Source organism: Cavia porcellus, unplaced genomic scaffold (genome assembly GCF_034190915.1).
Source record: "Cavia porcellus strain 051 isolate PalLab524CR breed Dunkin Hartley unplaced genomic scaffold, mCavPor4.1 scaffold_10, whole genome shotgun sequence".
NCBI lineage: Eukaryota > Metazoa > Chordata > Mammalia > Rodentia > Caviidae > Cavia > Cavia porcellus.
In genome coordinates, this window is record NW_026947493.1 from 34795044 (window position 1) to 34821336 (window position 26293).

The 26293-nt window shown below is 41.9% G+C and overlaps 1 protein-coding gene across 6 annotated transcripts in view; it reads left to right on the forward strand.

Moving 5' to 3' along the window:
• Cacna2d3 (calcium voltage-gated channel auxiliary subunit alpha2delta 3) overlaps positions 1-26293 on the forward strand; it is an 839385-nt gene that overhangs the window by 306390 nt on the left and 506702 nt on the right. For all 6 annotated transcript variants that reach the window (XR_010050128.1, XM_063257292.1, XM_063257291.1 and 3 more), the window contains one exon: positions 7778-7940. Coding sequence is in view for 5 of the 6 variants with exons in the window: in XM_063257292.1 (XP_063113362.1) it covers positions 7778-7940 (163 nt within the window). In the remaining variant the exon portion in view is untranslated. The remainder of the gene's footprint in view (positions 1-7777; positions 7941-26293) is intronic.

A 26293-nucleotide genomic window follows, 5' to 3' on the forward strand; every position in this document is an offset into this window, starting at 1 on the left:
ATCCTAAGCAATCAGTATGTACCTGCTGTCCCAACAATACTCTTATTTTTCCCCCAGAAATAATAGAGATTTGTTTTTGCATTTAATTGTCACCTTAAATTAATGTGTCTGATGTGTTAAGACATGACGATTTTTCTTATATATTTAATATTTCAATGCAATTTATTGTAAATCCTTTTCTCACTAATGCACCTTTACTGCAAATCAATTGTCTTGTATGTGTGGCTTTATTTTTTGACTTTTTTCTTTATAATCTTTCTTGGCTATCATAGTGTGAATACCACACTGTTCTGATTAGAGTGAGGCTTAAAAGCAGGAATGTGAGTCCCTGGATGTTTTGTATCTTTTTAACATTGTCTTAGAGATTTAGGTCCCTTTGATGTCTATATGAAACTTAAAATCAGCTCGGAAATTTCTATAAAGCTGTTGTTGATATTTCCTCAAGATTTCATTGAATTTGTGGATCACTTTAGGAAGAGTCAATATCTTAATATAGAACATTCTAATTTTTGAACTACAGTGGCACAGTGCCTGCCTAGCAAGCATGAGAGCATGTGTTGGATATCCCCACCCCCCTGTACAAAAAGTAAATAAATAAATAAAGTAAAATAAAAAAGAAAAAGCATCTGGAAAACTAAATCTTGAGCAAGGTATCTCTCTTGATTTATGTAAATTTTCTTTAATTTCTCATAGCAGATTTAATTATAGATGGATTTGTTTCAGTATTTTAAGGTTTTTGCCTCTAGTTTAATGAGTAATATTGTTGTATAGTTTTAAAAATTATTTTATTTGATTTTGTCATCAAGGCTTTGCTACCCTTATTAAATATATTGCAAAGTATTCTGTCTTGTAGTTTTCCAGAGGAGTCTATATAAAATCACTTGTGTTTTGTTCTTGTATATTTGATATAATTTTTTAGTTAAGGACTGTGAACATATATTTTAATCTAGATATTGAATATTGCAATCCAAATATTGTATGTTGTAATCCCTTTGCAATCTGGAAAGTTATATTTGTAACCCCACCGAGATGTTACGGAATCCTGGCAAGTTAATTCCAATCTACCCCCTTCAATGCAACCCACAGCAGGAGTAAAGACTCTAAAGTGTATATTCCAATTTATGGGCAGCCAGGGAGTCCTAAGTCTGATCTAAGTGAGGCTGTATGGACTAAGGTCCTGATCTCATGAAGAAGGGAGTGGTTCCAGGATGAGTGACAGTGAGGGTGGCGGGAATTTCGTGAGCAAGGTGAGCTGAGCTGGCCAGGCAGAGAACAAGCACCTCTGCAGTATGCAGTGAGAAAGGCAGAAGAACCAGCCAGTGTAACTCCATGGGGCTAGCCTATGATGGAACTTAGGATGCTTTCCTTTGGTTTCTGGTATATAAGCTTTTGTGCCCTGGGAATTTACAGCCTTTTATTTTGAAAGTAGTACCAGTTGACATCCTTGGAGCTGGCTGCCTTTGCCATCCAGCTGCATTCAACTGTTTAACAGGGAACACAACGTGAGGAAACGGGAAATTGCCAGTTCACCTTAAAGATTACGTAGCAGTACCGTAGCTAGCCTTGTTTACAATACTTACAGCCAATGGAAGGGATAAGGAAATAACATAGCCAGCTCCGTGCATATCAGTACATAGGGAAAGGGCCAGTTTAAACCATGTGGAGGTGATAGTTTTGCATTCAAGAAGAGCATTGCACTTGGTCTCCTGCAAACATGAAGTACAGTAGTTCGCTTATTTACTTTGATATGGCTATTATCTGTAAAATCGATGTCTTTTGTATGGGTGGAACCAGCCATATCTTACATTTCTTCTTGTATTAATTTTTATCATTCTTGTTTTTCAAGGAGTTTTATATTTAAGTTAACGAATTTGTTAGCACAAAATAACATTCCCTTATCTTTTAATTCTTTCAAGGACCTGCAGTCATGTTTTCCCTTTCATTTCTGGCAGTGATTCTGACCATGTTTGGTGCTTTCTTGCTTTTGTCCTCATCTGTTTCTTTCAGCTATCACTGAGATAACCAACGTATAGTCATACCCTGATGCTTGACTGCCTTGAGACTTGTAGGATGTGGTATGTGATGCAGTTTGATATGAACATTCTGTCCTAATCCTCCCTGCTTGTTTGGTATTTGATAAGCCAGGTAGAACTTGTTAGTCTCAATGGTCTTGTGACCACTGGACTTGGACTTGTCACCAAAACAAGGTGATATTTGTCATTTGCTGCTGATGGCGCCTCCCAGAACCCATTCCTGGTGAGTGCTGAGATGCTACTCTATAAAAAGAAAAGGTTTCTTTTGGCTCACAGATTCAGCAGCTTCAGGACGTGGTCACCCAGACTGTTGCCGTGGACCTGTGTTGGCACGGCGCATCATGGCAGGTGTACGCAGCAACTGAGAAGCAAAGAGAGGGCAGAGAGGCGCTGGTGTCCCAGTATTCCCTCCCTGGCATGCTCCTGTATCTGATTCCACCCCAGTAAACCGCATCTCTTACAGGTTCTTCCCATCACTACCACAGGCTGGTGACCAGGCCTTAATGTGTGGGCTGTGGGGGACACTTCCAAACCATAGCATCACCTAGTTAGGGCTTTATTATTTCATTAATTTTCTGAAGAGCCAACTTTTTATATATCATTGATTGTTTTTACTTCTATTTGTTTTCTTGATTTCTGTTCTTTTCTGTATTAGTTTCTTTCTTTAATATTGTTTAATTTATTCTCCTTTTTGAAAGCTTCTTAGGGTCAATCTTTTTTTTTTTTTTTAAACTGTTTTGTCTTTTAGAGAGAGGATTTCATTATACATTTCAGGCTGGCCTTGAACTCACTTTGTAGCCCAGGTTGGCCTTGAGCTTGCAGCAATCCTTCTGCATCAGTCTCCTGAGTGCTGGGAATACAGACATATGCCATCAGGTTTGGCCAGGTTGTCTTAAGGGTGGCATATTCCTCTTGAAATTTTCTTTTATAAGGTTTTCAATTTGTCAGATTTTCTCTGCAGCTGTATTTCACAAATATTACTATGTTGCTTTCATTGTGATTAATTTTAAAAAATTTTGCAATTTCCCATGACACTTTCTTCTTTCTCACATATGTTATTAAGGTTATATCTTAAAATTTCCAAATCTTTAGGACCTTTCTATATATTATTTTTCATTAGATCTCTAGATATCATTGATATTTACATATCAATATCATATATTGATTTCTCACATTAGTCCATTATAATGAGACCGTACTATGTGAATTCCAGACATTTTTAATTTATTGAACCTTATTTGGTAGTCTGCTGTATACTCTGGAAAGTATTGGATTGCAGTTTTTTGGTATGGAGTTGTGTAATTGCCAAGTGAGTTCAGCTAGGAAACAGTGTTGCTACATGAATAACCATCAATAAAAGTCCTGAAAACGGAGCCTCTGTTGGTCCTCCCCGCAGACACTGTTCAGATGTGTAGCTGCAGCTCCTTACTGGAATCATTAGGTGAAACCTACCTGTGTGCTGGGAGGGCCTGACTTCCTTTTTATTATTCTAGCTCCTTCTATTGTCTAGTTCCTTCTACTGATTTCGCCTTTTATTTTTTCAATGTAAGAAATCGTTTCAAAGAAGCAGTTTGGTTTCATGAATTTTCTCCATTGATATTCGTTTTTCAATTTCGTTGATTTATTTTCTGCAGATTAAACTGAAAATAATTTCAATTTTTTCTTGTTTACTTTTGATTTAATATGGTCTTCATTTTTATTTCCCAAAGGTAGAATCTTAGTTGATCAATCTAGACCTGTGCTGGCATATGTTATCTGCTTTATATTTTTAAAAATCTGTAACAGTATGTTTTGTAACCTAATGTCAATGTTCTAAGCAAGCAGCCTCACATACATGAGAACGCTCATTCTGCTCATGTTAAATGAGCTATTTTATAAATGTCAGTAAGGTCCTATTGATGTCCTTCAGCTCAACTATATTCTTACCAACTTTCGCCTAGTGAGGCTGTCAATAACTAATAAAAGGCTACTAAGGTCATCACGTAAGGGAATTTATCCATTTTTTCTTGAAGTTCTTTTGGTCTTTGCTTTGTATATTTTAATCATCTGTTGCTAATTTCATGTACATCAAGTTGTTATTTCCTCTTCAAGAATTTATAGCCATGTAATTAAAATTAAGTAGTATCCATCTTTTTCTATGATAATTTTTCTTGTTCCAAATTAATGTGGCAACTCTAGGTTTTTAACATTTTTTTTTTCTCATATGGTATATGTTTCTGTACTTCTATATCTTTTACTTTTAATCTTCCTATTCTTTATATTTAAAGTGGATTTCATCTGGAAAAATATAGTTGGGTCTTTTTTTGTTTTTTAAAGCCATTGAAATTGTCTTTTTGAGTTTTTATTTTTCATTAATATATACTATTTACCTAATGATTATATTTCTGTGGGGAATTGGTTCAATTTTGTTATGCTTTTTTTCCCTTCCCTGTCCTCTCTCTCCCTCCATCTCTTCATTCCCTTCCTATTTGAAAATGATCTCTCTCCTATTATTGACTTTTTATTTTTCTCTTTATTTATATTTTGGGTTTCTCATGTAAGAGGAGAAATGTGATATTTAAGCTTATGTGTCTGACTTATTTCATTTAACTGTATGCTCAAGGTGCATCCATTTTCCTATAGAGGACTAAATTTATCCTTCTGTATGGGTCTTGTTTTTTATCTACTGTGATGATCTCCTTTTTAAAAATGATATATTTAGACCATTCACATTTAAGGTGATTATTACTATAGTAAGCATAGTATATATACGTATTCATAGTTGTTTCCTATTCATTGACCTTGTTTCTGATGTCTTTTACTCTTTTTTTTCTGCCTTCGGTAGTTTTAATGATGCATCTTATATGACTGTATTTTCTCTCCTCCATTAACATGCAATTTCTTTAAAAATTATTTTAGTGGTTCCGGTAGAGTTTGCAATATACATTTAAAGCTTGCAGTTTTAATTTTGAAGCTTTACTTTTAACTTAAATTCACTTTTAAATAAAGCTACACCACTTCAGGAGTAGTGTATGTACCTTACAACCAGGTGCCCTATCCTGTCTGTGCTGCTGTAACAATTCCAGAGACTGAGTAAATTGTGAAGAACAAGAACTTACTTTTAAAGTTCTGAAAAGTCCAGGAACAGTGCACCAGCATGTTTAATGTTTATGAGGGCTTCTCTCTTTTTCTGGGTTTCTGCCATTAGTATGTGTTTGTAATACACAATCCATTCACTGTGGAGATTGGTACATGTCCATACTGCATTCTGTGGATGAAGAAGAATGCTTTGGGCATGCAGGAGACAGGAGAGCAAGGGGATGAACTCCTCGGAGCAAGCCTCTCCCAGCACTCAGTCCCATTGTAAGGAAGAAGCCTTGATGATCTAATTGCTTGTTGACATTCCCACCTCTTAACACTATCACATTGAGAACACCTACATTTGTGGAAGGTACATATTCAAACCATAGGTGCAGAATGTTCTCCATTCTTCCCTCTAATTTCTTATAAGAATATTGTTATTTGCCTTAATTATCCATAAACTGCAATTGCCCAATGATTGTTTTTTGAGACATAGTTCAGGCTGGCCTGGAACTCACAGCTATCCTCTTGCCTCAGCCTCCTAAGTGCTAGGAGTACAGGCAAGCACCACCATACCAGGATTCACCCAATATTGTTGAACAAGATGTTAGGTATTAGATAAGTTAAGAATAACAGGCTGGGGATTTAGCTCAGAGGCATAAGGGCCTGCCTGGCAAGCGCAAGGTCATGAGTTTGATCCCTGGTACCAAAAAAAAAAAAAAAAAAAAAAAAAAAAAAAAAAAAAAAAGGAATAAGAAAGATTAAGTATTTTGCCTTCATTTATCTCTATTATAATATTCTTCTTTTTCTTAAATCAGAACCTCTCACCTATATAGTTTTCTTTCTCTTTTAAGAATTTTTACGTTTCCTACAAGCCAGGTCTCCTAGTAATAAATTTTCTCAAATTTTTTTTTTTTATTTTAGCAGATCCTTATTTCTCCTTACTTCTGAAGGATAATTTGGTTGGCTACAAAAATCATAAGTCATGTGTTTTCTTTCTTTGAATGTTAAATCGCTTACTCTATTCTCTTGCTTGCTTACGTAGTTCCTGAAGAGAAGCCTGATGTAATACTTACCTTTGTTTTTCTATAAGATGTTTTAAATATTTTACGTTTTATAGTAGTACTTCAGTTCATGAATGTTTTTCTTTGTAAACAATTTAGTTTGCAAACATTTAGGAAAATTTTGTTTCTGTTTGCAAACTGCATCAGGTGACAAACATGACCACGGCCGTCTTTTCCATACAGATAGATGTGGCCATCTTTTCCAAAACTGTAGAACAAACTAAGTCTAGGAACTGAGGTACCACTGCACTTTTTGTTGGTTAGATATAATGTGCGGTTACCATAGTTTTCACTGTTCTTGATGTTTTCTGAGCTGCTTGTCTGTGGTTTGGCGTTTGTCATTAATTTTAGAAAATTCTCAGCCATTATTTTTTCAAATATATCTTCAGTTCCTTCCTCTTTTTCTAATTTTGATTTTTGCAGACGGGTTCTCATTTTCTATCCAGGCTGTGATCCTCTGTCTCAGCCTCTCAAGTGCTGGGATTTGGGGAGTGCACCATCACGCCCAACTCCTTTCTCTCTCTGTTCTCCATCTAGGATTCCAGTTCCATTTACATCGATTTCGTTCACAGTTCTTGGCTATTTAGTGGTTTCTCTCCTTTCCTTTTCTATTTGGAATGTTTCTGTGGATCTCACACAGGCTCCTTGGCGAGCTGTCAGAGCAGTGTTCGTTTCTGCTCCAGCTTTTTTCTCTCTGGCATCTCTCGCAGCACGCTCACCTCCGCTTTCCTTGTGCATCTATTTTATGTATGTCCACTTTTTTCTCTGAGTGCCCTTGTTGTGTTCATCATGGTTCTTTTAAGATCCTGATCTGTTTTTCCTTCCATACCTTCCCTTGACTATCTTACAAGATTGCTCGAAGGTATACAAATTCTGGAAAGAGGTTGTGTTTGAATTGTGGCTCTGGTTGCACCTCAGTTTCCTTATTTGGAAACTGGGAATTCTGACAAAAGCCTAGTTCATGAAATTATTAGGAAAATCAAATGCGTTAACACGCGAGAAGCTTAGAAAATTTCCTGGTACGAGCTGAGCATTCCATGTATGTTGCATGATGGTGACATAGCTGTTTGTAAGGGTGCCAGCACATTCCCGCCTGAGAGCCTGTCCCTCACTGTCCTCTCCACATGGGCTGCTTCCTCTCTGCACTCGGTCTCTCTGCCAGTGTCACCACAGCAGCACGATCTGCCCTGAGCACCGCATGTAAAATCCTGCCCTCCTGGAGCTGCTTTCTTACTGCTTCGGAGTAAGTATTAGCATCTGACCTATTCCATATTTACTTGTTTTGTTGTTGTTGATTTTCAACCTTCCTCGGCAGGGTCTGTTTTCAGAGTTTAAAGGATAAAATATTTTGAGGACAATTTTCTTCATGTTCACAGAAGAAAGTACTGTGTAGCCCTTTAAATTCTAACTTTTCAGGAATGTTTAATGGCCTTGGCAAATATCTACATAGTGTTGTCACACCTCTGCAAAAGCAGCCACAGGTAGTATGTGAAACAGGAAGCGATTACAGGAGCTGATCAGCGTGCACAAGAGAGGGGCAGCGCGTGACCAGTGCCCAGCTGGAGTCACAGCCCCCATCACCGCGCAGCCTGTAATGTTTCCTGTCTTTCTCTTTTGCAGTATGAATACTTCAATGCTGTGCTGATTAATGAAAGAGACAAAGACGGGAACTTTCTAGAACTGGGGAAAGAGTTCATCTTAGCCCCCAACGATCATTTTAATAACTTACCTGTGAACATCAGCCTGAGTGATGTGCAAGTGCCGACAAACATGTACAACAAAGGTAAGGCCTCCGCCCCGGCTTCTGGACAGTCAGCGGGTCGAGAGGAGGGGCCTTGAGGGGCCAAGGCTGGCTGTTTGGGGATGTATAGTGAGTGGTCTTCAGTTTTTTTTTTTTTTTTTTTTAAGATTAATTAATTTATTTTGCTTTTTTGAGACAGTGTCTTGTTCTGTAATTCAGGCTGATCTTAAACTCACTTTGTAGCCCAGGTTGGCCTTGAACTCTCGGAGAGCCTCCTGCCTCAGCGTCCTGAGGGCAGGTATTACAGGCATGTGTCACCATGCTGGGGTATTCAGTTTTTTAAAAAACACATTTAAGAACTGACTACATCAAATGTCAGCGGGTGGATGAAGCCTGTGCCTGTTGTGCCTGGAGACCTGAGTTGTTGTCTTCCTGGCTGGTGTTTCCTTCACGCTGTCTAACACGTGGCTGGGGCAGCAGACTGTTTCTACATAGAGTCAGAGAGTCAGGTCTTAGATGTTGCCAGCCACAGGGTCCCTGTTGCTACAGTTGTGTATTTTTGGCAGGAAAGCAGCCCTGAATAATGTGTAACTCCCTGGGTGTGGCTCTTTTCCAGTACCACTTCTTATCTATTGAAAAAGGTTAAAACTGCAGGCTGTAGCTCGCCCCACCTGTTTAATCCTCCTGGCATCCTGCTCCACATCTTCCAGTGGTGCTGAAGAGGTGGGAGTACCTGGGGTTGTGCTGAGATCAGCTGCCGTCCCTTTGCAGTGTACAAGGCAGCAGGAATCACAGGGAGTAGAGCCACCTGCTTCTAAGCTTGTATCCCTCAGGGTCTGTCTTCACAGAAGTGGTGGAGTTCTTTTCCCAAAATTCCCATCTGTCCATTTAAGCTGAGATTTCGATGGCTGAGTACTGTAATTGTGTCTTTCTCCTTGAGCAGTTGTGAGCACTGACTCAAAATGTTGCTGTTAAGTTGTTCTGGATATTTTACCCTCATCTTTGTGGCATAGGAGTAGGCTCTACTTTTCATACCTGGAAGGTTTCTTAAAAAAACCTGAGATATGTAAGTCATAAAACCATAGTGGCTTTCAGGATAAAAAATATGTCCCATTGTCTGTCATCAAGGTACCAAAGATGTCAATGTCCAGTTTTATCTTTCTTTAAGCTTTTATTATTTTTATTTTTAAGAAGGTACTTATAACACGTTAATATACAGAGGCTCATTTGGGCAATTAGGGCACACATTTGATAGATAATAATCATCCTATCTATTTTCAGACTCATAGTGAGTGTTTAATAGTCAAAGGTAAGAGCCACAGGTTTGAATCTTACTCTTCCTCTTGTGGGCTGTGTGATCCTAAGCAAAAATCTTTGTCTCCCTGAGCCTCAGTTTCCTTCTTGGTACAATAGTAGTAAGGTAAGCACCTCCTTCAGAGGGTCACTGGGTGGGTATTAACTGATGCATGTATAGCCCCTTGCAGAGCAGTGGCTCCCAGAAAAACTGAGTGCAGTTTAGCTGTTGTTGCTATTAATGGGAAATAGCATGAATATGAACTGAGCTTCTGAACTGAGCTAGAGTGCTATTTAAGGAGGTTGGTCAGTGATTACATCTTCCAGCTCACTGTCTCTGAAACTTTGTTCTTGCGGCGGGATGCGTAAGATCCTCTTTTGTTTGTTTGTTTATGTGTTATCTATCCTTAATATTAAGTGGAGGCAGTTCTGTTCATTAATTGTTCTGAGTTATTGGAGATCTCATGGTGAACTAGATGCAGAACCTCCCTTGAGGTACTCCCAGTTGAGCTTGGAACAGACAGGTAATGTGATAATAAGCAAAACAGTTTCCATGAAATGGCCACAAGTATTAAAAGCCAGGGGACAGAGACTATGCCAGGCAGCGACCTGCCACTTGTTCATGTGAGGAGGACCAAAATTAGTCTTTTCTTCTCTTTCCTCTTTAGAGAATGGTGTCAATCTGAGCTACCTTCATAGGTCTGTGGAGTGACTCAATCTCCACTCTAAAGGAAACAAACAGAGTTGAGCCTTGCAGGGCTGGGTTCAGAGGTTAGTCTTCCAGGGTGATCTTGCCAGCTGATGAAAACCAAAATGAATCTGCCCCCTTTTAGGCAGTGTTGCTGGAGGAAAGTTGTTTTCTTAGCAGGAATAATATTCCAAACAGAAGATGAAAAATTAATAAGATTTTACACAGCAGTTTTAGGCATAAAACAATTCAGAATGATCTTTTGAAATATGATGGCTGTCTTCAGATTACTGGAGCCATTAGCACAGTTATAGGGATTTAATTGTACCTTGTGCATTAAAGGCATAATTGCACCTCAGTGATAGCAATGCACAAGGCACTCATCCCACCATTGATCATACAGGCTGTAGAACTCTGCTTGAAAGGATCGCTGGGCAGAATGTTAACAGACAGTTCACTCACTTGAGCCATGTGAGATAATGTTATTTAAAGTCATCTTCAGTGAGTGACAACTGACTCCCGTGGCCTGCCTATCATCCTCTGCCCAGACCTGACTGTCACCTCACCAGGCTTGGGGCACTGCAGCCAGGTACCATATCTTGTCTCAGTCAAGTAGTGAATAGCTGCCCAAGAGAGAGGAAAGGGGGCTTCAGGAAAATTCCCGTTTCTAATTCAAGCCATCTCCAAAGAATCTTTTCTTTTTCTAGCTGCAGAAATATATTTCATATTTAGAAGACCCTACAACTCAAATCTAGTTATTGATGACATGTCCTCAAAACTTGCTATAAGCTTGATCCCTGGCTATATTGTTCCTCGGTTTGAAAGCTTGCCCTGAACAAAAGAATCCCATACAAGGCATTTTCTCCTGGCAGCTTGGGTCCTGTGGGTTTGGGACTTCTTAGAAGCTGCTGCTGTAAGTCATGTTCTTGGGTGGGACTTCTAGCCTGAGGTGAAACTGGTTGTAAACTCTCCTTTTCTCCTCTTATCTGCTTCTGCTGCCTTGGCACCAGGTCAGTGCTTCCCTCTGTGAATGCTTCTTCTAGGGCCCTGACAGCCCTGCAGCATCAGGGGTGGTGCCACCAAGGCAAGCTGAGCCATTGCTCATGGGAACTCCAAGAGCCACTCCTGAGGTCTTCAGGAATGCATCTTAGGGTTCTCAGGTGCCTGATACAGCGGTTTCTCCAGAAGACCCTTAAAAGATTTCCGAGGGCCTGCCCTGGCATCCCCAGCCTGGCAGTCTTAGTTTCAAGGAAACTTGAAGAGTAGGAACTGATGCGTGTAGAGCTGTGAGTGGTTCCATGCCCTCCATGGGTGAAGTGAGAGGCAAGAGTCTTTGTGAGAGCTGTTGCTGAACTGGCAGAGGATTCAGAGAAGACTAAACTCTTAAAAATACTTTCTGTGCTGAAGCTGTATCAAATTTATATACACAGCACAGATCTGTAGCACGTGCCTGCACTTATGTATTTTGTTGAGATATACATGTGTCTATGCATAATGTATGTGCATGTAAAAGATAATTAGTGTTAATCAATGCCTTTTCTCCTGCTTCTCTCCACCCAGATGAATTCCTTTGTGTTTACTGAACATGCCTTTGTCCTCCTTCCATCATATCTTGTTTTCCTGCTAATTCCTGTTATCCCACTTTCCCCTTTCCTGTTTATCCAAGTGATCATTCTTCAAAAGCAGATCAAACTCGGCCTCCTTACTCCCTCAGGTCTTCAGTGAGACGTCGTTTTGCTATGTGCCTTGTTCTGCGGTGTTGTCTGCAGCCTTTGCTACTTCCCGCAGAGTCCTCTGACAGCCGGGAGCCTGCAGGCCCAGCCCCGCCTGCCCTGGCTTTACTCCAGCAGCCTGCTATCTGTGTAGTAGATTTCCACAGATGTCTGTGCCTCCTGGGTGACAGGAAGTCAGCCAGGACTGTAAATGTCCCCATGGTGCTTGCAAACAACAGAAACATGCCCTAGCTGATTTAAGTGGAAAAGAAACTTTAAAAAAAAGTTGAGGAAATGTACTCTTCAGGAAAGAATAATGACTTAGGAAACAACTACTAGAGAAGGAGGCTGAAGACCACGTCATCCCACTGCCAGGCTGATGGGACCCTCATGGCACTAGATTTGGCTCTCTGTCCCCCAACAGATCTCTTACTGCACAAAATGTCTCTGTCTCATTTGTGTCGTCTGTGAATTGAAGTTGACAGTCTCACTGATACGGTTCGGGGGTTGTGTTGAGAATTAAGCACATAGGAAGATGCTTGGCACACGATGGCCACACAGGTGCTGTTGTCTACACGTTATGTGTCCCCCTAAAATGCATAGGCTGAACTCTAATCACCAGGGTTATGGTGTCAGAAGTTAGGGCCTTTTGGGCATGTCTTAGACAACAGGACTATGGATCCGTGTAGTGTAACCTGAGCTCCTGTGGTAGCAGGGCCAGCTACTCTACTCTCCATCTGCCAGAAAACAGGAGGGTAGCCATGGAGTCCGAGAGGGCGGGGCAGGCAGTGAGAGGCTGTGAGAATCATCAGGAGATCATGGAAACATTGGTGATGGGCTAAGTGTGATTTCCAGCTTTGTGAGGAAGAGCCTTGTGGTCAAACCTTGAGATGTGCTCACACTGAAGAAGAGAGAGAAGAAGGAATAGTCCAGGGCCTTGCTTGGAGAAAATCTGGGGTGAAGAAATGTGTGTGCCCCGGACTGGGTGGCGTGCTGGGAAGTCTAAGGGCTGGTGCGTCAGAGAGCAGAGAGAATGTGTGCTTCATGAAGGCAAGAGCCCCGGCCCTAGCCATGGTACACAGTAGATGTGAAATAAATGTTTCACGGTGAAGAAATGAGTAAAGATTGCAGTTAAGAACATCTTTCCACTTTGTTCCTGCACAGGGGAAGGAGAGACATAGGCTGTAACCCAGTCGGATCCTTAGGAGTGGAGGGCCCAGCACGGGTGACGAGGGGCAGTGGTGTTGCAGGACGTAGTTTAGACTTACAGAGACCAAGTGCCAAACTGTAGCCCAAAACTTACTTGTGTGTCACAGAGTGCCAGCACTATAACTAAACCAGAGAAGTGAGGTTTTACTTTAGAAAAAATAGCCCAAACATTGACATCTTTTTTCTTAAAAGGAAAACACAAGGAGGTAATCTGTGCCATGGGTTTCTCACCGCTGGTCTAGACCATCTCTTCCTCTGCTAGACTTCCCAGAAAAGCACCCAGTCAGGATAAGAGTGGGGTACAGGGATGTGCTACACAGGGGTGCTCAGTCTCTGAGAAAGAAAGTAGCTTTAGGAAACCCCAGGACCACTGTTAAAGAGCTTAAGGAAGCAATCTGTGTGTTACAATCCAATAGGTGTTTCTACAGACTCCAGAGACAGAGCAAAGACCTAAGGAAGTGAATTATGTTCCCCGTTTAAAGCTGAGGGTGCATGGTATCATCGAGTGGGCAGGATCCCTGGGCTTGAATTTGTCAGATGTCTCAACCTATTTTTCAAACGTTAGATTTGATAAAACACAAAGTATGTTTTGCCAAGCACTTTTCCCCTTAATTACACATGTATATTTTAAAGGAAATTTAATCCATATGTTTTTGATTTGTTTACACAGAAATCATTAAAGTATTTTTTCTAAGATCCATTTGATGTGCTAGAAGCCTTATAAAATCTTTAAAACAGTGGTTTAATATTTCTTTTCCTTTGTATCTATATGGGGGAGAGAGAGAGAGAGAGAGAGACAGAGAGAGAGAGAGAGAGAGAGAGAGAGAGAGAGAGAGAGAAAGAAAGAGACAGAGAGAGAAAGAAAGAGACAGAGAAAGAAAGAGACAGAGAGACAGACAGACAGACAGACAGACAGGGAGACAGAGAGATTGAGACTAAGACCCCCGGACCCCAAGATGTCAAAAACAAATTCCAACTCTAAATAGTTTGTTTTCATCTTGGAATTTTGAACTGAAGCATTACAGCCATAAATTGGAATTGGAAGTCAGGATCATAGAAATCAGGCCAGTGCCTACTGTTTGCCGCTAGAGAAAAACGATCAGTGCACCCTAGGCCCCACTCATGGCCTGTTGGGAAACACAGTCCTCGCCGAGGTCCAGCACACCTTCCTCAGCTGTAGTTTGTTTTTTATTCAAGAGCCCCTTGTCAGTCAATTTGAGCAAAATGTGACTAAAGATATGCACAAAACAGTGTCATTGAAATGATGCCATAGTTGTCAGCCTGAAACGTTCATTATTTTTTCTTTATTATATTTTATATCATAGAGAAACTACTTCTGTCATAATTCAGTTTGAGTGGCTGGCTTCAAGTGCTTTGGCAATTCTTTCACATTTCTGAATGTGTCCACACAGACACACACAGACACACACACAGCCTGTGTAGATGTATGTGTGTGATTGTGTAAATTCATGTCTGTATCTTTTTAGAAGCAGTGTTAGTGGAAGAAGGGTGTCCTGGAATCCTTTAGGTATAAATTATAAAGTATTTGTTTAGCCTAGAAATTGCACTGAGATCGCTGGATAAGTGGATGAATAAGTGCCTGGATGGGGGAATTATTTATGATTATATATTTAACTGCATGATCTTACTGACAACTCCATGGACTGTAGGCAGCAGCGGCAGCCACCCTTCATCAAGGTGAACCTTCCATAGTCTGTTCTAGTGTTAGGTCTGGGGAGGAAAATCTCACACTCTTTACTTTAGCTGTCAGTTAATCGCTCCCTTAAAACGCAGGTGAAGAATTTTACATTCCTGCCTAAGTCTGTCGGCAGCACTGTTTTAGGCCTCCCAGTCTCCCTTCACCCTGCCACTACCCTGGACCTTTGTCTCTGTATTGGTCAATTAGAGGAGTTTGTTCAGATATGGATAGTGTTTAGCAACCAGCAAGCCTGGACTGACGTTTACCAGCTTGGAGGACTCAGAGAAGCACTTTACTCTCGAGCCTCTGTTTGCTCACCTCCAAATGCCATTCTGATCGTTAAAGGAGGTGAAGGTGCAGTGCAGCATCCCGCACAGTTTAGGTGCAGAGAGGTACTGGGTGCTCACCGGTTTCTCTCACCAAACCACCTTCCACATCCCTGCAAGCCTGGTGAGATCCTTGTGCTTCCCTGCCCACATCTGCAGGGATGTCATCCCCAGGCTCCGCTCCCTGTCCCTCCAGCACTGTTTATGGATGTGACCTCCAGCCCAGGACGGTCTCTCTTCTCCTTGTCACTCAAGCTAGGCTGATCTCTTTGAGAGTCTCTTTGAGAGTCACCTCACCTTTCCCTCTGGCTCCAGCCTTTCTGTCTAGAGTTCTCCTCTGCTGCTTGCTTATGTCCCCACAGCCTTTTGACTGTGACTCATGTCGAATAGTGATTTCTCCCTCACTGATCTCTTTTTTCTTGATCTTGGAGGCAGACCTGTGTTTTTTCATGTCCTGTGGATTCAGCAGAGGACCTGGGATGTCAAAGGTCTTCCACTGGAGTTGTTGAATTGAACTGTAGTTGCCACCTGTCATCACAAATGGATGGTAATTCTGTCTGCCTTTCGGCCTTGTCTATTACCTGTATTTGAATTTTGATTTTTGCTTGTTTCTGAAGATAGTAATTGTAGATGCATGCCGAGTGTGGTAATACTATTTTCAGGATCTTTGAATTTATTTGTATTTTTGATGTTTTTCTTTTTAAGTAATGATAATCATGGTGCAGTCTTGCAGTGAAATGAGGCTAGAAAAATTCCCAAAAGAGGGACCGGAGGAAGAAAGGACAGCAGAAGAGAAGGAATGATTGTTAATAAGGTTTCATTTCCCCCTGGTCTCCCAACGTTTGTGAAATGTCACAATAATAGTGAAAAATGTGAGTTTGTGGGTGGTTTACTTTTTAAAAAATGATTTAAGAGGGAGATTCAAGGTCATGTGCGTGATGACTTCATAAACACTTGCTTGTGTTTTGAGGGGGTGGGAGAGGTAGGGCCACTTCAGTGGTCTCGAAATGGCAACAGTGACTTTTGGGGGATGGTCAGGTGTATCTTGTAGGGAAAGTAGACCAAGAGCCACTGTCCCTAGGATGACCCAGTCAGCCACAGATGCTGCTGTGTGACAAGGGGCTGCTTTGTGGAGGACAACGCAGGTCAGGTCTCCAGGTCTTAAGAAGCACAGTGGAGACCTGCAGAGCGTCCTGCAGCTGACCTCAGGGCTCCTTGGCAGCAGTGTCCTGGATCTGCGGTACTGGGGCTCACTCAGGCCCCTGAGGTCTAATGTGGTATACCCCATTGCTCAGTGCTGACTGAGGGTTTAGACAGTAATGCTTACCTGAAGCATTATGATAGCTTTGTGATTTTGTGGCAATTGAATGACATCGTATATGTTCAGCATTTCATACTATGGCCACCGCGTCAGGAGTGTTGGTCCTGTTAGAAGGGTGACCATAGTGACATGGCTTATGGCTGGGAATATCTATGACACTGAGCCATGTAGCTGTCTTTTTTTCTTCCCTGCTGTACCTTGGGTATCCTTTTATAAGAATTCAGGCAGTGGAGAACAGTAGGGAGTAGAGTTGCAGGACTGAAGCTGGTGAGCCCTTCGTCAAGCGCCTGGTCCCGATCCTTGCTCCTTCCTTGCACTCACTCGTCCTTCTTGGACGGGGGCAACTCCTTGTGTCCACGCCCTCCTGCTTCGGCCACAGGCCTGCTGAGAACCGCCGCGCTTCACTGTCAGCCGGGTACCTGCTGCAGGCCTTCAGAGGACACTGTTTGCTTTCCTTTTGTCTGAGTCCTCGGGTCTCTAAAGGGTCTGGGGGCTCTCTGCTGGTGGTGTCAGCTGTGGCAGGGACCTAAGGGAAGCCTTTCTGTTAATTTCTCACACTCTACTGCTCTTCCCAGTGGCACACAGATGGAAGCTTCTGTCCAGAACTTTGTGTTCACTAAAGCCTCTATCAATATTCATCTTCAGGTAATGTGTCTGTGATAGTTTCCATGTGCCAGAAACAACATAGTTTAATACAGTGAAATCCCAACCACAATTCAATGAAATAGGAACTGTTATTTTTACACATGAGAACACTGGAACTTACAGACTTGTTCCGAGTCGCTCACCGAAGTGGGTAGATCAGCATACACACTCAACACTGTGACTTCAGAACCACCTGGACACACTGCTTCTCTATCCTGTGTCCTCCCTGTCACCATGGCCATGATCTCCACAACTGTGCCCTCATTGGGCTGTTTACATGCACACTTCCTGTGGGCAGCAGATAGAAGGCCTTGTTTTTGTCAAATTGTGCTATTTTCTTCTCAGCATGTGAAAATTTACCATAAGTGAAAACTATCCTTATTTTACATAAACACTTCCAATCTCTTCACTTCATCAAAATCATATTTGCAGCAGAAATCTTTTAAAAATGCAAGGCAAATTCTGCATCAGAATATCAATGGATGCCAACTGCTCTCACATAGGGGATATTTCCGTCAGAGATGAGGCAGTTCCATATTTAATCCCCCAAAACCTGCCATACCAACATATGGGTAAGCCAGGCAAGTAAGTAGGGAGTGATTCTTAATGCAAAAAGGCACTGTGCCACTCTAGCATGTTTAGGAGTAGGTTAGGGTTAGGAAGAGGTTTAGAGCTAGGAGGAGGTTAGGGCTAGGAGGAGGTTGGGGCTAGGAGGAGTTTGGGGCTAAGAGGAGGTTAGGGTAGGAGGATGTTAGGTTAGGAGGAGGTTAGATATCGGCCATGATAGCAGCTGGAGATGTGTTTCAAAACTGGGTTACATAGGATACCTTCACCATAGCTTGCATGACCAGTATTTTGTGGAGCTTTATACCATGCCAAATGAGGCACTGACCCTGCTCCCAGGCAGCTTAGAGGCTGTTAGTGGTACAGATGAATGGAGTATATGTTTACAGAACCTAGTGCAGTTAGAGAAAGGCCATGGCATCACAAGGGCACATTTTGGAACAACTCAGTGTGGTGCGATGTAGTTGTGGGCTGGGCTATAATCAGAGTACATTTTCCTGAGGAAAATGAGCTTGGCTGTCATCTGAAGATTGAGTAGGACACGATTTAGACAGGAGCTTGGCATGGAAAGTGTTGGGGAGTTTTGCAGTGAGAGAGAACACAGCTTATAAGAATTTGGTACATAATCCATGAGAAAGTGTTGTTTTGGGATGAAGTAGAGGAGGAGATGGCATGTAGAATTCATCAGACATAGTGTTGGTCATCTATATGGGTGTGTGAAATACTCTAGAAAACACTCGTTTCTCCTGAGCAGAACTGAAACAGGGATTAATTTAAACAGGGATTGAACGTGTGGTTTTCTGAGAGCTGAGGATGTGACTCAGTGGTGGAGGACTTGTTGAGTATATAATATATTGAGTATATATATATATGTATTATATAATATATTGAGTATATATATATGTATATTAAGTATATATAATATATATATATATATAATATATATATATATATTATATATATATATATATTCAATGAGTATATAATAAGGTCCTGAGTTCAATTGTGAGTACCAGAATCGAAGTACAGTTTTCTGGCCCTCAGAAGCAACTGTCTAATCTTGTCTTACGCTGTCTCTCCCTGACGTTATGTCAAATAACATGCGCAGAGCTTTTGAATCAGCTGGTCTGGGTCTTGGTGGACCCTTTCTGGTGAGGGTTTATGTGACCATGAAATACCCAAGCCAGCCCCCTCTAGTCCACCCCTCTGCCTCTGACCTTATCCTAGAGCCTGGCTTACATTAGGAACATGTGTCATAGGAGACTTGGACCAGAGATTCTAGGTAGGCTGACTTCTCTGTCTTTAAGAATCCTCACAGTGACATTTAAAATTCTGTGCCTAAGATTTTTTGACATTTATGGTACAGAGCACTCAGTTTCCTTTCTTATGTCTCACGACAGCACATGGTGACCAGTGTGGATGCAACCATGCTCTAATTTCCGGGTCTCCATCTTGTGTTCTCCCTGCAGCTGAAATAGGAGTTATTTCTGTACCTGTCTCATCCTGTTTTCTTTTTTTCCTCTCACTCCCTGGCAGTAGAAGGGCTCATGAGTGGTTTCTACCTCAGCACCTCTGCTGTGCTGCTTCATGTCCACGTGTATAGATATCTGCATTTCTCCATCTGCATAAATATGCCACAGGCTGTCACTTTATCTTTTGGAAGTGGATTAATCCACATTTTACAGGTAAAGAAAGTAACTTAGTAGAGTTGAGGCCACACAATGAGGAAATTCAGAGTGGAGTTGAGTCCTGGCTCTAAATCTGTGGTTTCCCACCAGTCCTTTGAGCACAGTGTCAGCAGCTGAGTCCCCACAGTCACATCTCCACGTGCATCTGCTTCCTCCAAGTACCAGGGTGGCTGCAGAGAAGTTGGCCTGTTCTTGACCTGCAGAGATTTTCTGCAGGTGTAAATTTTTGTTAGAAGCTAAGGAAGAAGGGGGAAACTCTTGGGTCAAAGGGCCTTGAGAACCGAGGTGAAGAGGTCATGAAGGGCAGTCAGGACTCCATGCTCAAGGCCATTCAGGGTACTGAAGAACGGGCATTAGAGAGATACTGGATGATCCTCCCCATGAGAGGGGAGGCCTGGTGGCAACTTCTTCATGCTCACATAGAATCAAGTAGTAGTAATTTGCTTTTTCACAATCCAGGTGTGTACAGGTCCTACTTGGCTGAGTTGTATGTTTCTAGACCATTCGTTTGGATGTCAAGACAGACTGCCATATTCTGTTCTTAGCTCTTGAGCTTTCTCCTGCCCATTGATAAACCTATTGCTGTATATTCTGTTCTCTCTCTATGTACCTTTGTGTGTTTCAAGTGGATCAGTGCATGGAGGCATATGATTGTCTTACTTGCCATTTTGCTCTCAGTTATGGCCTGAATTGTGTTCATTCTAAAACTCCTTTGTTAAATTCCAAGAACTTCAGAATGGAACCACAGTTGAAGACAACATCTTTAAAAGGTAAAAAATTAAGTTGAAGTAAGATATGCAGGGTGGGACCGTCATCCAGTATGACAGCATCTTAGAAGGGGAAGAATACCCAGGGGAAGACATGAGGACAATGGCGTACACACAGCAAAAGGGCAACAGTCTGCAAGCCAAGGGCAGATGGCTCAGGAGAAACCAAGGTGAAGACAGCCTTTGTGGATCCTTTGCCCCCAACTTAATCTTGGACTTCAAGCCTCTAAAACTTCGAGAGAGTAATTTCTGTTGTTCAAGCTACTCAGCCTGTGGTGGTTTGTTTTGGCAGCTTGATCTGACTGATATACTCTGCTCCTTTCCATGAAGTTTTGAGGCAGGTGTGCCTCTTATGCTGGTCACTGTACTTTACTGAATAGAAGAGCCCCCAAAGAGAGGTATTTTGGGGGATGTCTAGCACCAAGGTGGGTCTATTGCTAGTGTGGGGAAATTTTCCTGGGTTAGCCTGGTCAAAATAGCATCACCATGGCTGGTTCTTAGACATTTCCTGCATATGGTCTCAGCTAACAAGCCTCAGTGTGACTGTGTTGGTGGCTCATATGTTGAAAGAGTGTGTATGGCTGGTTAATAGCCCTGGGTGCAAGGCCCCTTCCCCAAAGTCTTTGTCTACCCCCACCTCTTCCCCACAGCTAGGGCTTGGCATTACAGGTTGAGGCCTGCATCTGTTATAACTGGCCATGTGTGTTATAACCTTCCATGTGGCTGTAAACCCTGAGTATCATCTAGGAGTAGCACTGCTTCCTTTACCAGGCGCTGATATGTTGTGTATGGACAGCATCTTTGGCAGGGAGTGAATGTGTGGTCTGTTTCCCTGTCTCTTCCCAGGGCCCTCACTCTTCTCTGAGGACATCCTGAGCCTCATAGGGTTTCCAGGCCTGTGTCTCATGTCTTCTGCACCCCATGGCTGCCTGGCTTGGCCCTGTGTTCCTACAGCTTTGGCTCAGTCACCCCGCTAGTAATTTTTGTGGTTGGTATTGATAGCATGACTCTAGAAATGCCCCTTGCCTGTCGTGATGCATTTCCTTCTAGACTTGTAGGTTTCATTTTCCTTAGCTCATTCTAAGGAGTTTTCTGAAGGAGATACAACCAAGAGTTGTTTCAGCTGTCAAGATATATCTTGTGACATTTTTCAACTTTTTCTTTTTCCCCTCCAAAGTCCCATTAAATAAAAAGGAGAGAGGACTAGGAGGGGGCCTTGGTTATTTCTTACTTATATAGGAAAAACCATCTTTATGCACTAAATGTAGATATGCATAAAGTATGTGAAAATGACATTGATTCGCTAAATTTAGAAATTTACAAGTATGTTGTCACTGGAACACACACACACGCACACACACATGACTTGAGGATGTAAAGGTAGAAACCCAAGTATCTCCTAAGTCGGGACCCAGTGTGTCACCTGTACCTAGCAGGGCAGTGATGAGTGTTCCCATTTGTTCTGCCTGCAGGGAAGATCCTCTCTGCATCTGTGAGCTCATGTCATCAAGTGACAGACGGGTGGCATTTGGTGAGCAGTGAAATCCCAACACTTGAAATCCACAGCATATCAGCCAGTTGACCCACACTCACCTGGTTTATTGCTGAGAAAAATGCTCTCCAGGTACCAGCTTACAAACTGAGAGGTGGTTCTCTGAACAGTAGTGACTCTTGCAAAGGACAGAAAGATAATGAGGCAGGACTCAGAAAAACAGAGCTGGGCTTGGGCATCTTGTCCTCCTGATCCCGTCCTGTGGATACACCCATCCATCTTCCAGGAAATCAGAGTGCTCTCAGCAATGCCAGTGTTTGCAAGGCAGGGAGGATCTCCTGTAGAATCTAAATGTGGTAACTAGCAAATGCGTGCCAGGGTACATTAGATATAAAGCCAAATTTTTGGTCAGTGTGATGAGAAGTCTATCCTGAGCCCTGCCCCCTTTTAGATAATGCAGCAGCAGAGAAAATACACTGTTTCCATTTGAGGCAGCTCCTTTTTCCTAATAAATAGCTTAGTCATAGGAGATAAGAAATATACTTTCAGGTTATGCCAGAAAGAGCCTTATCTTCCTTTTCCAGGCTGTGGCATATATTTGTGTATAATGAATAGCCAAGTTAGGAGGAATTGTTTCAGAGACACTCTGTCTTTGGAGGAATATGGATTACATTAGCACAGTGACAGAAATCTAAGTCAAATGTCCTGGTGACAAAGGATGGAGACCAAAATTAGTTTTTAGATGGGTAATGGTTGCTAATTTGGCTGATGTGAAGTATAAGCCCGTGCCAGCACTGAGCAGCATAAGTCAAGGATGTTGGCGCCAGGGCAGCACCAGCAATGAAGTGAAGTGAAGGGTTTGAATGCATCTATTATGCCTTGCTGTGTTTCAGTTAAAAATGGAAAACAAAAGAAGGTGGATCGCAGTATTGTGAACATGGAAATGACCAGCCATAAGGAGGCTGGTTTTACAAAAGTGCAGGGTAAATTTGTGATGTTTCACGGTTCCCTCTGCACACAAACGTGGGGGACTGAAGTGCATCCCGTATGCCCACGGACTTTTATAGTGCCCTAGTAGAGTTGTTTCCAGCCTTTCTCATGATGTAACACACTGGGGTACTAAGAAGAGGAGACAGGCGTTTCTGGCCTGGACGCTCTCCATCCTGAGAGCTGGGATCAGCGCTGTGGCCTAGTGGTGGAAGGTCACCTGTGTCCCTGTCTTAGACATTTTGAGATGGGTTATCACACAACAGTTTGTCAGTGTATCTGTCCCAAGCACAGGAGTGGTTCATACAGCCTGGACCTGTCTCAGCCCACACTCAGCATCCCGTTTTGGAGGTGACCATTCATACCCCCAAGAGGACTTGAGCCTGGGGGTGGACCGTGGATCTCGTCTTTGTCTACTCAGACAGTCTCTTTATGTTTTTACTACCCTTATTATATACTGTACAATTTCCTGTTCAAAACATGCAATTTGGTGGTTTTCATGTGTTCTCAGTATGTGCAGCCATCAACCGAGTGATTTTAGAATATTTTTGTCACCATAGAAGAAACCTAGAACCCCTTCACAATCATCTCCCTAAACCACTGATCTACTTTCTGTCTGTAGCATGGCTTCCTGGATGTTAAATGTAACCATATGACAGGAGGTCTCTTGTCATTGAGTTCTTTCACTTAACATAATGTTTTCAAGCTTCAACCATGTTAAAGCATATATAACTATGGAGAAATAATCTGTCGTATGTGTGCCTTACAGTTTGTCTATTCTTTAGTCCCTGAGGAGTTGGGTTGCTTCCATGTTTTAACTGTTACACACAATGCTCCTGTGGACATTCAAGTTTTTTTGTGGACAGTATTTCATTTCTGTTGGTTATCCATGTAGGAGTGTAATTGCCAACTCATATTATAACTTAATATTTAACCATTTGAGGAATTCCTAGACTATTTCCAAAGTAGTTGGATCATTTTCCATTCCAATAAGCAATATATATAAGAGTTTTGATTTCTCTACATCCTTGCTAACTCTTGTTAAAACCTAACTTTAGTCAGAGGTGTGGAAAGAAGTATCTCATTATGGTTTTTTTTTAATCTCTTTTTTTTATCGGTACTGGGGATCAAACTCACGACCATGGGCTTGCCAGGCAAGTGCTTATGTCACTGGGCTAAATCCCCAGCCCTTGGTTTTTATCTGTATTTTTCTGATGATTCACATTTCCATGCATCTTTTTGTGTGCCTGTTGGCCATTCATACATATTCTTTGGAGAAATGGCTATTTCAGTTCTTTGACTATCTTCAGTTGGGTTGTCTTCTTATTATTTATTTGTCAGATTTCTTCAGATATTCTGGATAAATTCCTTTATCAGATATTGACTTGAATATAGTGTTTACCATTCTGTGACTTGTTACTTTCTTGGTAGTGTCCTTTGAGGAACAAATGGTTTTAATTTTGATAAATCCAATTTACATATTTTAAAATTTTGTTGCTCCATGATTTTGATGTCATACCTAAGAGTCCATTGCTAAACTGAAAGTCATAAGGGTCTAGCTCTATGTTTCTTATAAGAGTTTTATAAGTTTAGCTTCTATACTTAGCTTTTTCGTCTCCTTTATTTTGCTGTATGTTGTGACACAAGGGTCCAACTTCATTCTTTTGGGAGCGAATCTCCCTTCGGGCTATTTCACAACTGTTTGTTAGGATGGCTGTTCTTTCCTCCCTTTAACAGTCCTGGTACCTTTGTTGAAAGTAACTTTACCATAGCCTCACAGACCCTTTGTTCTATTGCTTTAGCCTACATGACTATCTTTATTGTATTCCAAGTTATTGATTCTTTACAGTAAATTTTGAAACCAGCTGGTGTAAATTTTTCAAGTTTCTCAACTTTTCAAGAGTGGCTTGGCTATTTTGAGGTCCTTGAAATTATAGATTAATTTTAGAACTGTTGGACTCCAATAATTGCTGGCTGGTTACATTTGTTCCCCAATAATGACCTGGAGCATAAATTGCTCTATTGATGAATCTCATCAAATTGCAGTTCTTTTGAATGGCTGTTTCTCGAGAATATTGAGTTTTGACTTCTTCCCAACTGTCCCTTCCTGTGATTCTCTCCAACAAACCTGGAAGCCTGCAGCTTAGCTTATACCTCTGATATGTCTGTCATCCTTCTCACGGTTGTCATTCACTTCATCTGATTATGGCTGATTTCCTCCCAGGTTCCTGTGGTCAGATCTCTGGGTCACAGATTTGGAGCTTGACTTGGGGACAGTGATGCTATTCTTCCTAAGTGACGCTTTTGTTTAGGAGTTAAGTCCTCAGTGTAGTGGCAGCCTCTAGTCTTTCTCTTATCTCTTGATGCAGGTCCTTCAACTTGTAAGTCCAGAGTGAGCTCTTTCCTCATTTTAGAAGTTCATAAAGTTGGGGAAATACACATTTTCATTCCAAATGTATGAGAGTCTCCTCTAAATAGAGCTTTCCTGCCTTGGCATCTGTGAGATTATCAAGCAGATACCAGCCTGTGGGCTTGTGGTACCAGATGGAACAGTCTGTAGCTCCGAGTCCACAAGAGAGAATCATATCCTATGAAAGTTGCATTAATAACCTTGAGTCCTTGATCTCTTGTGACCTAATTAGTGGGAGAGAGTCCAGTCTACTTGAGTGAGATCAATGCCAGGCTCATCAATCTGACACTTTTAACTCCCTGCCATTCCTTAACTGCATGATTTAATTACACAAAAGCAGCAAAATTTCCCAAAGGAAAATGCAGTGAGCCAGAACAAATGAGAAAGCTCAGTCCTAAAGTGCTAGCAATGGGTGCCATCAGGATGACCATGTATCAACCACTAAGTTTCCTATTCACAGACTTTTTGTTTTTTACTAACAAAAATGGGCTCACATTGTGTACATACTTGTTTATAAACAGGCATTCAAGTTGGTGTTCTCCAACCTGTCACTCTTTCTTTGTACTGCCATATAAGCAATGGTGCCAGTCCTAGAGCAGATGGCATGGGTAGAGTGTTATCCCTGTTCCTTACAGCATAGGTACCCTAGAGAGGTCACTCAGCTCCCTGAGCCGTGGGCTTGGATCAGGAGGCACCATATTGCAGCTATTAGAAGCAGAGCTTCAGAATCCTACAGCTTTCTGCCATGCTGTTATTGGCCAAGTAGCCTGTGCAGTTGTTAACACCTGTATGGTCTTCCTTTTCCTTATCTGCGAAATGATTATAGTGGCTTTCCTGCGCATAGTGAACAAGGAAGAGCCAGAGAGTGAGAGAGCGAGAGAGCAAAAGAGAGAGAAAAACTGGGAATCAGAATATGACCTTTTGGGGGACATTTTTGATTCAGATCATACAATTACCTTACTTGTGACCATTATTTTTATTTTTCTTATGGAATGTTTAATGATGCAATTAAAAAAATTATCTTACTATAGAAGTGTTAGATTTCAAGGCAGCTGTCAAGAATTTCAAAAATGTGTATTTGAGTGATCAGGGCAGCAAGTGGGCAGGTGTACAGCTTCTGGTGTTACAGGAAGCTCTGTGTTGGAAGTGAAGGAAGCTGGCTACCATACTCCCTCTGCCTTTAGGTGCACACCTGGCTCATTGGCTTTGGGTGAGGTCCTGGTTTGTAAGCAGTTTTTGAGGAAGGACTGAGAGTGCCCAAGCCAAAGCCCTGGAAACTGGGCAGTGGTCGCTCCTGGAAGGCTTCCTTCCTTGGAGTTCCTGAGCAAAGCTGTTTCATGTTGCTTCGTTCAGGAAGACCTTGATCCTACAGATGAGGCAGGGTGTCCTATGGATGAATGACAGTGTGATTTTAGTGCCATAAGTTGTCCCTCATAAGGCTGCTCCACACATCCTCTGCAGGGGGATCTCCCTGGCCTGGCACTTGGTCATGCACCATAGTTGTTGGGTGACAGCTGCAGGCAAATGTGATGAGCCCCTGAGAGCTGGGAAAGGCAAAAGCTCTGCACTTGTGGTTAGGTTGGGAGGTAGCAAG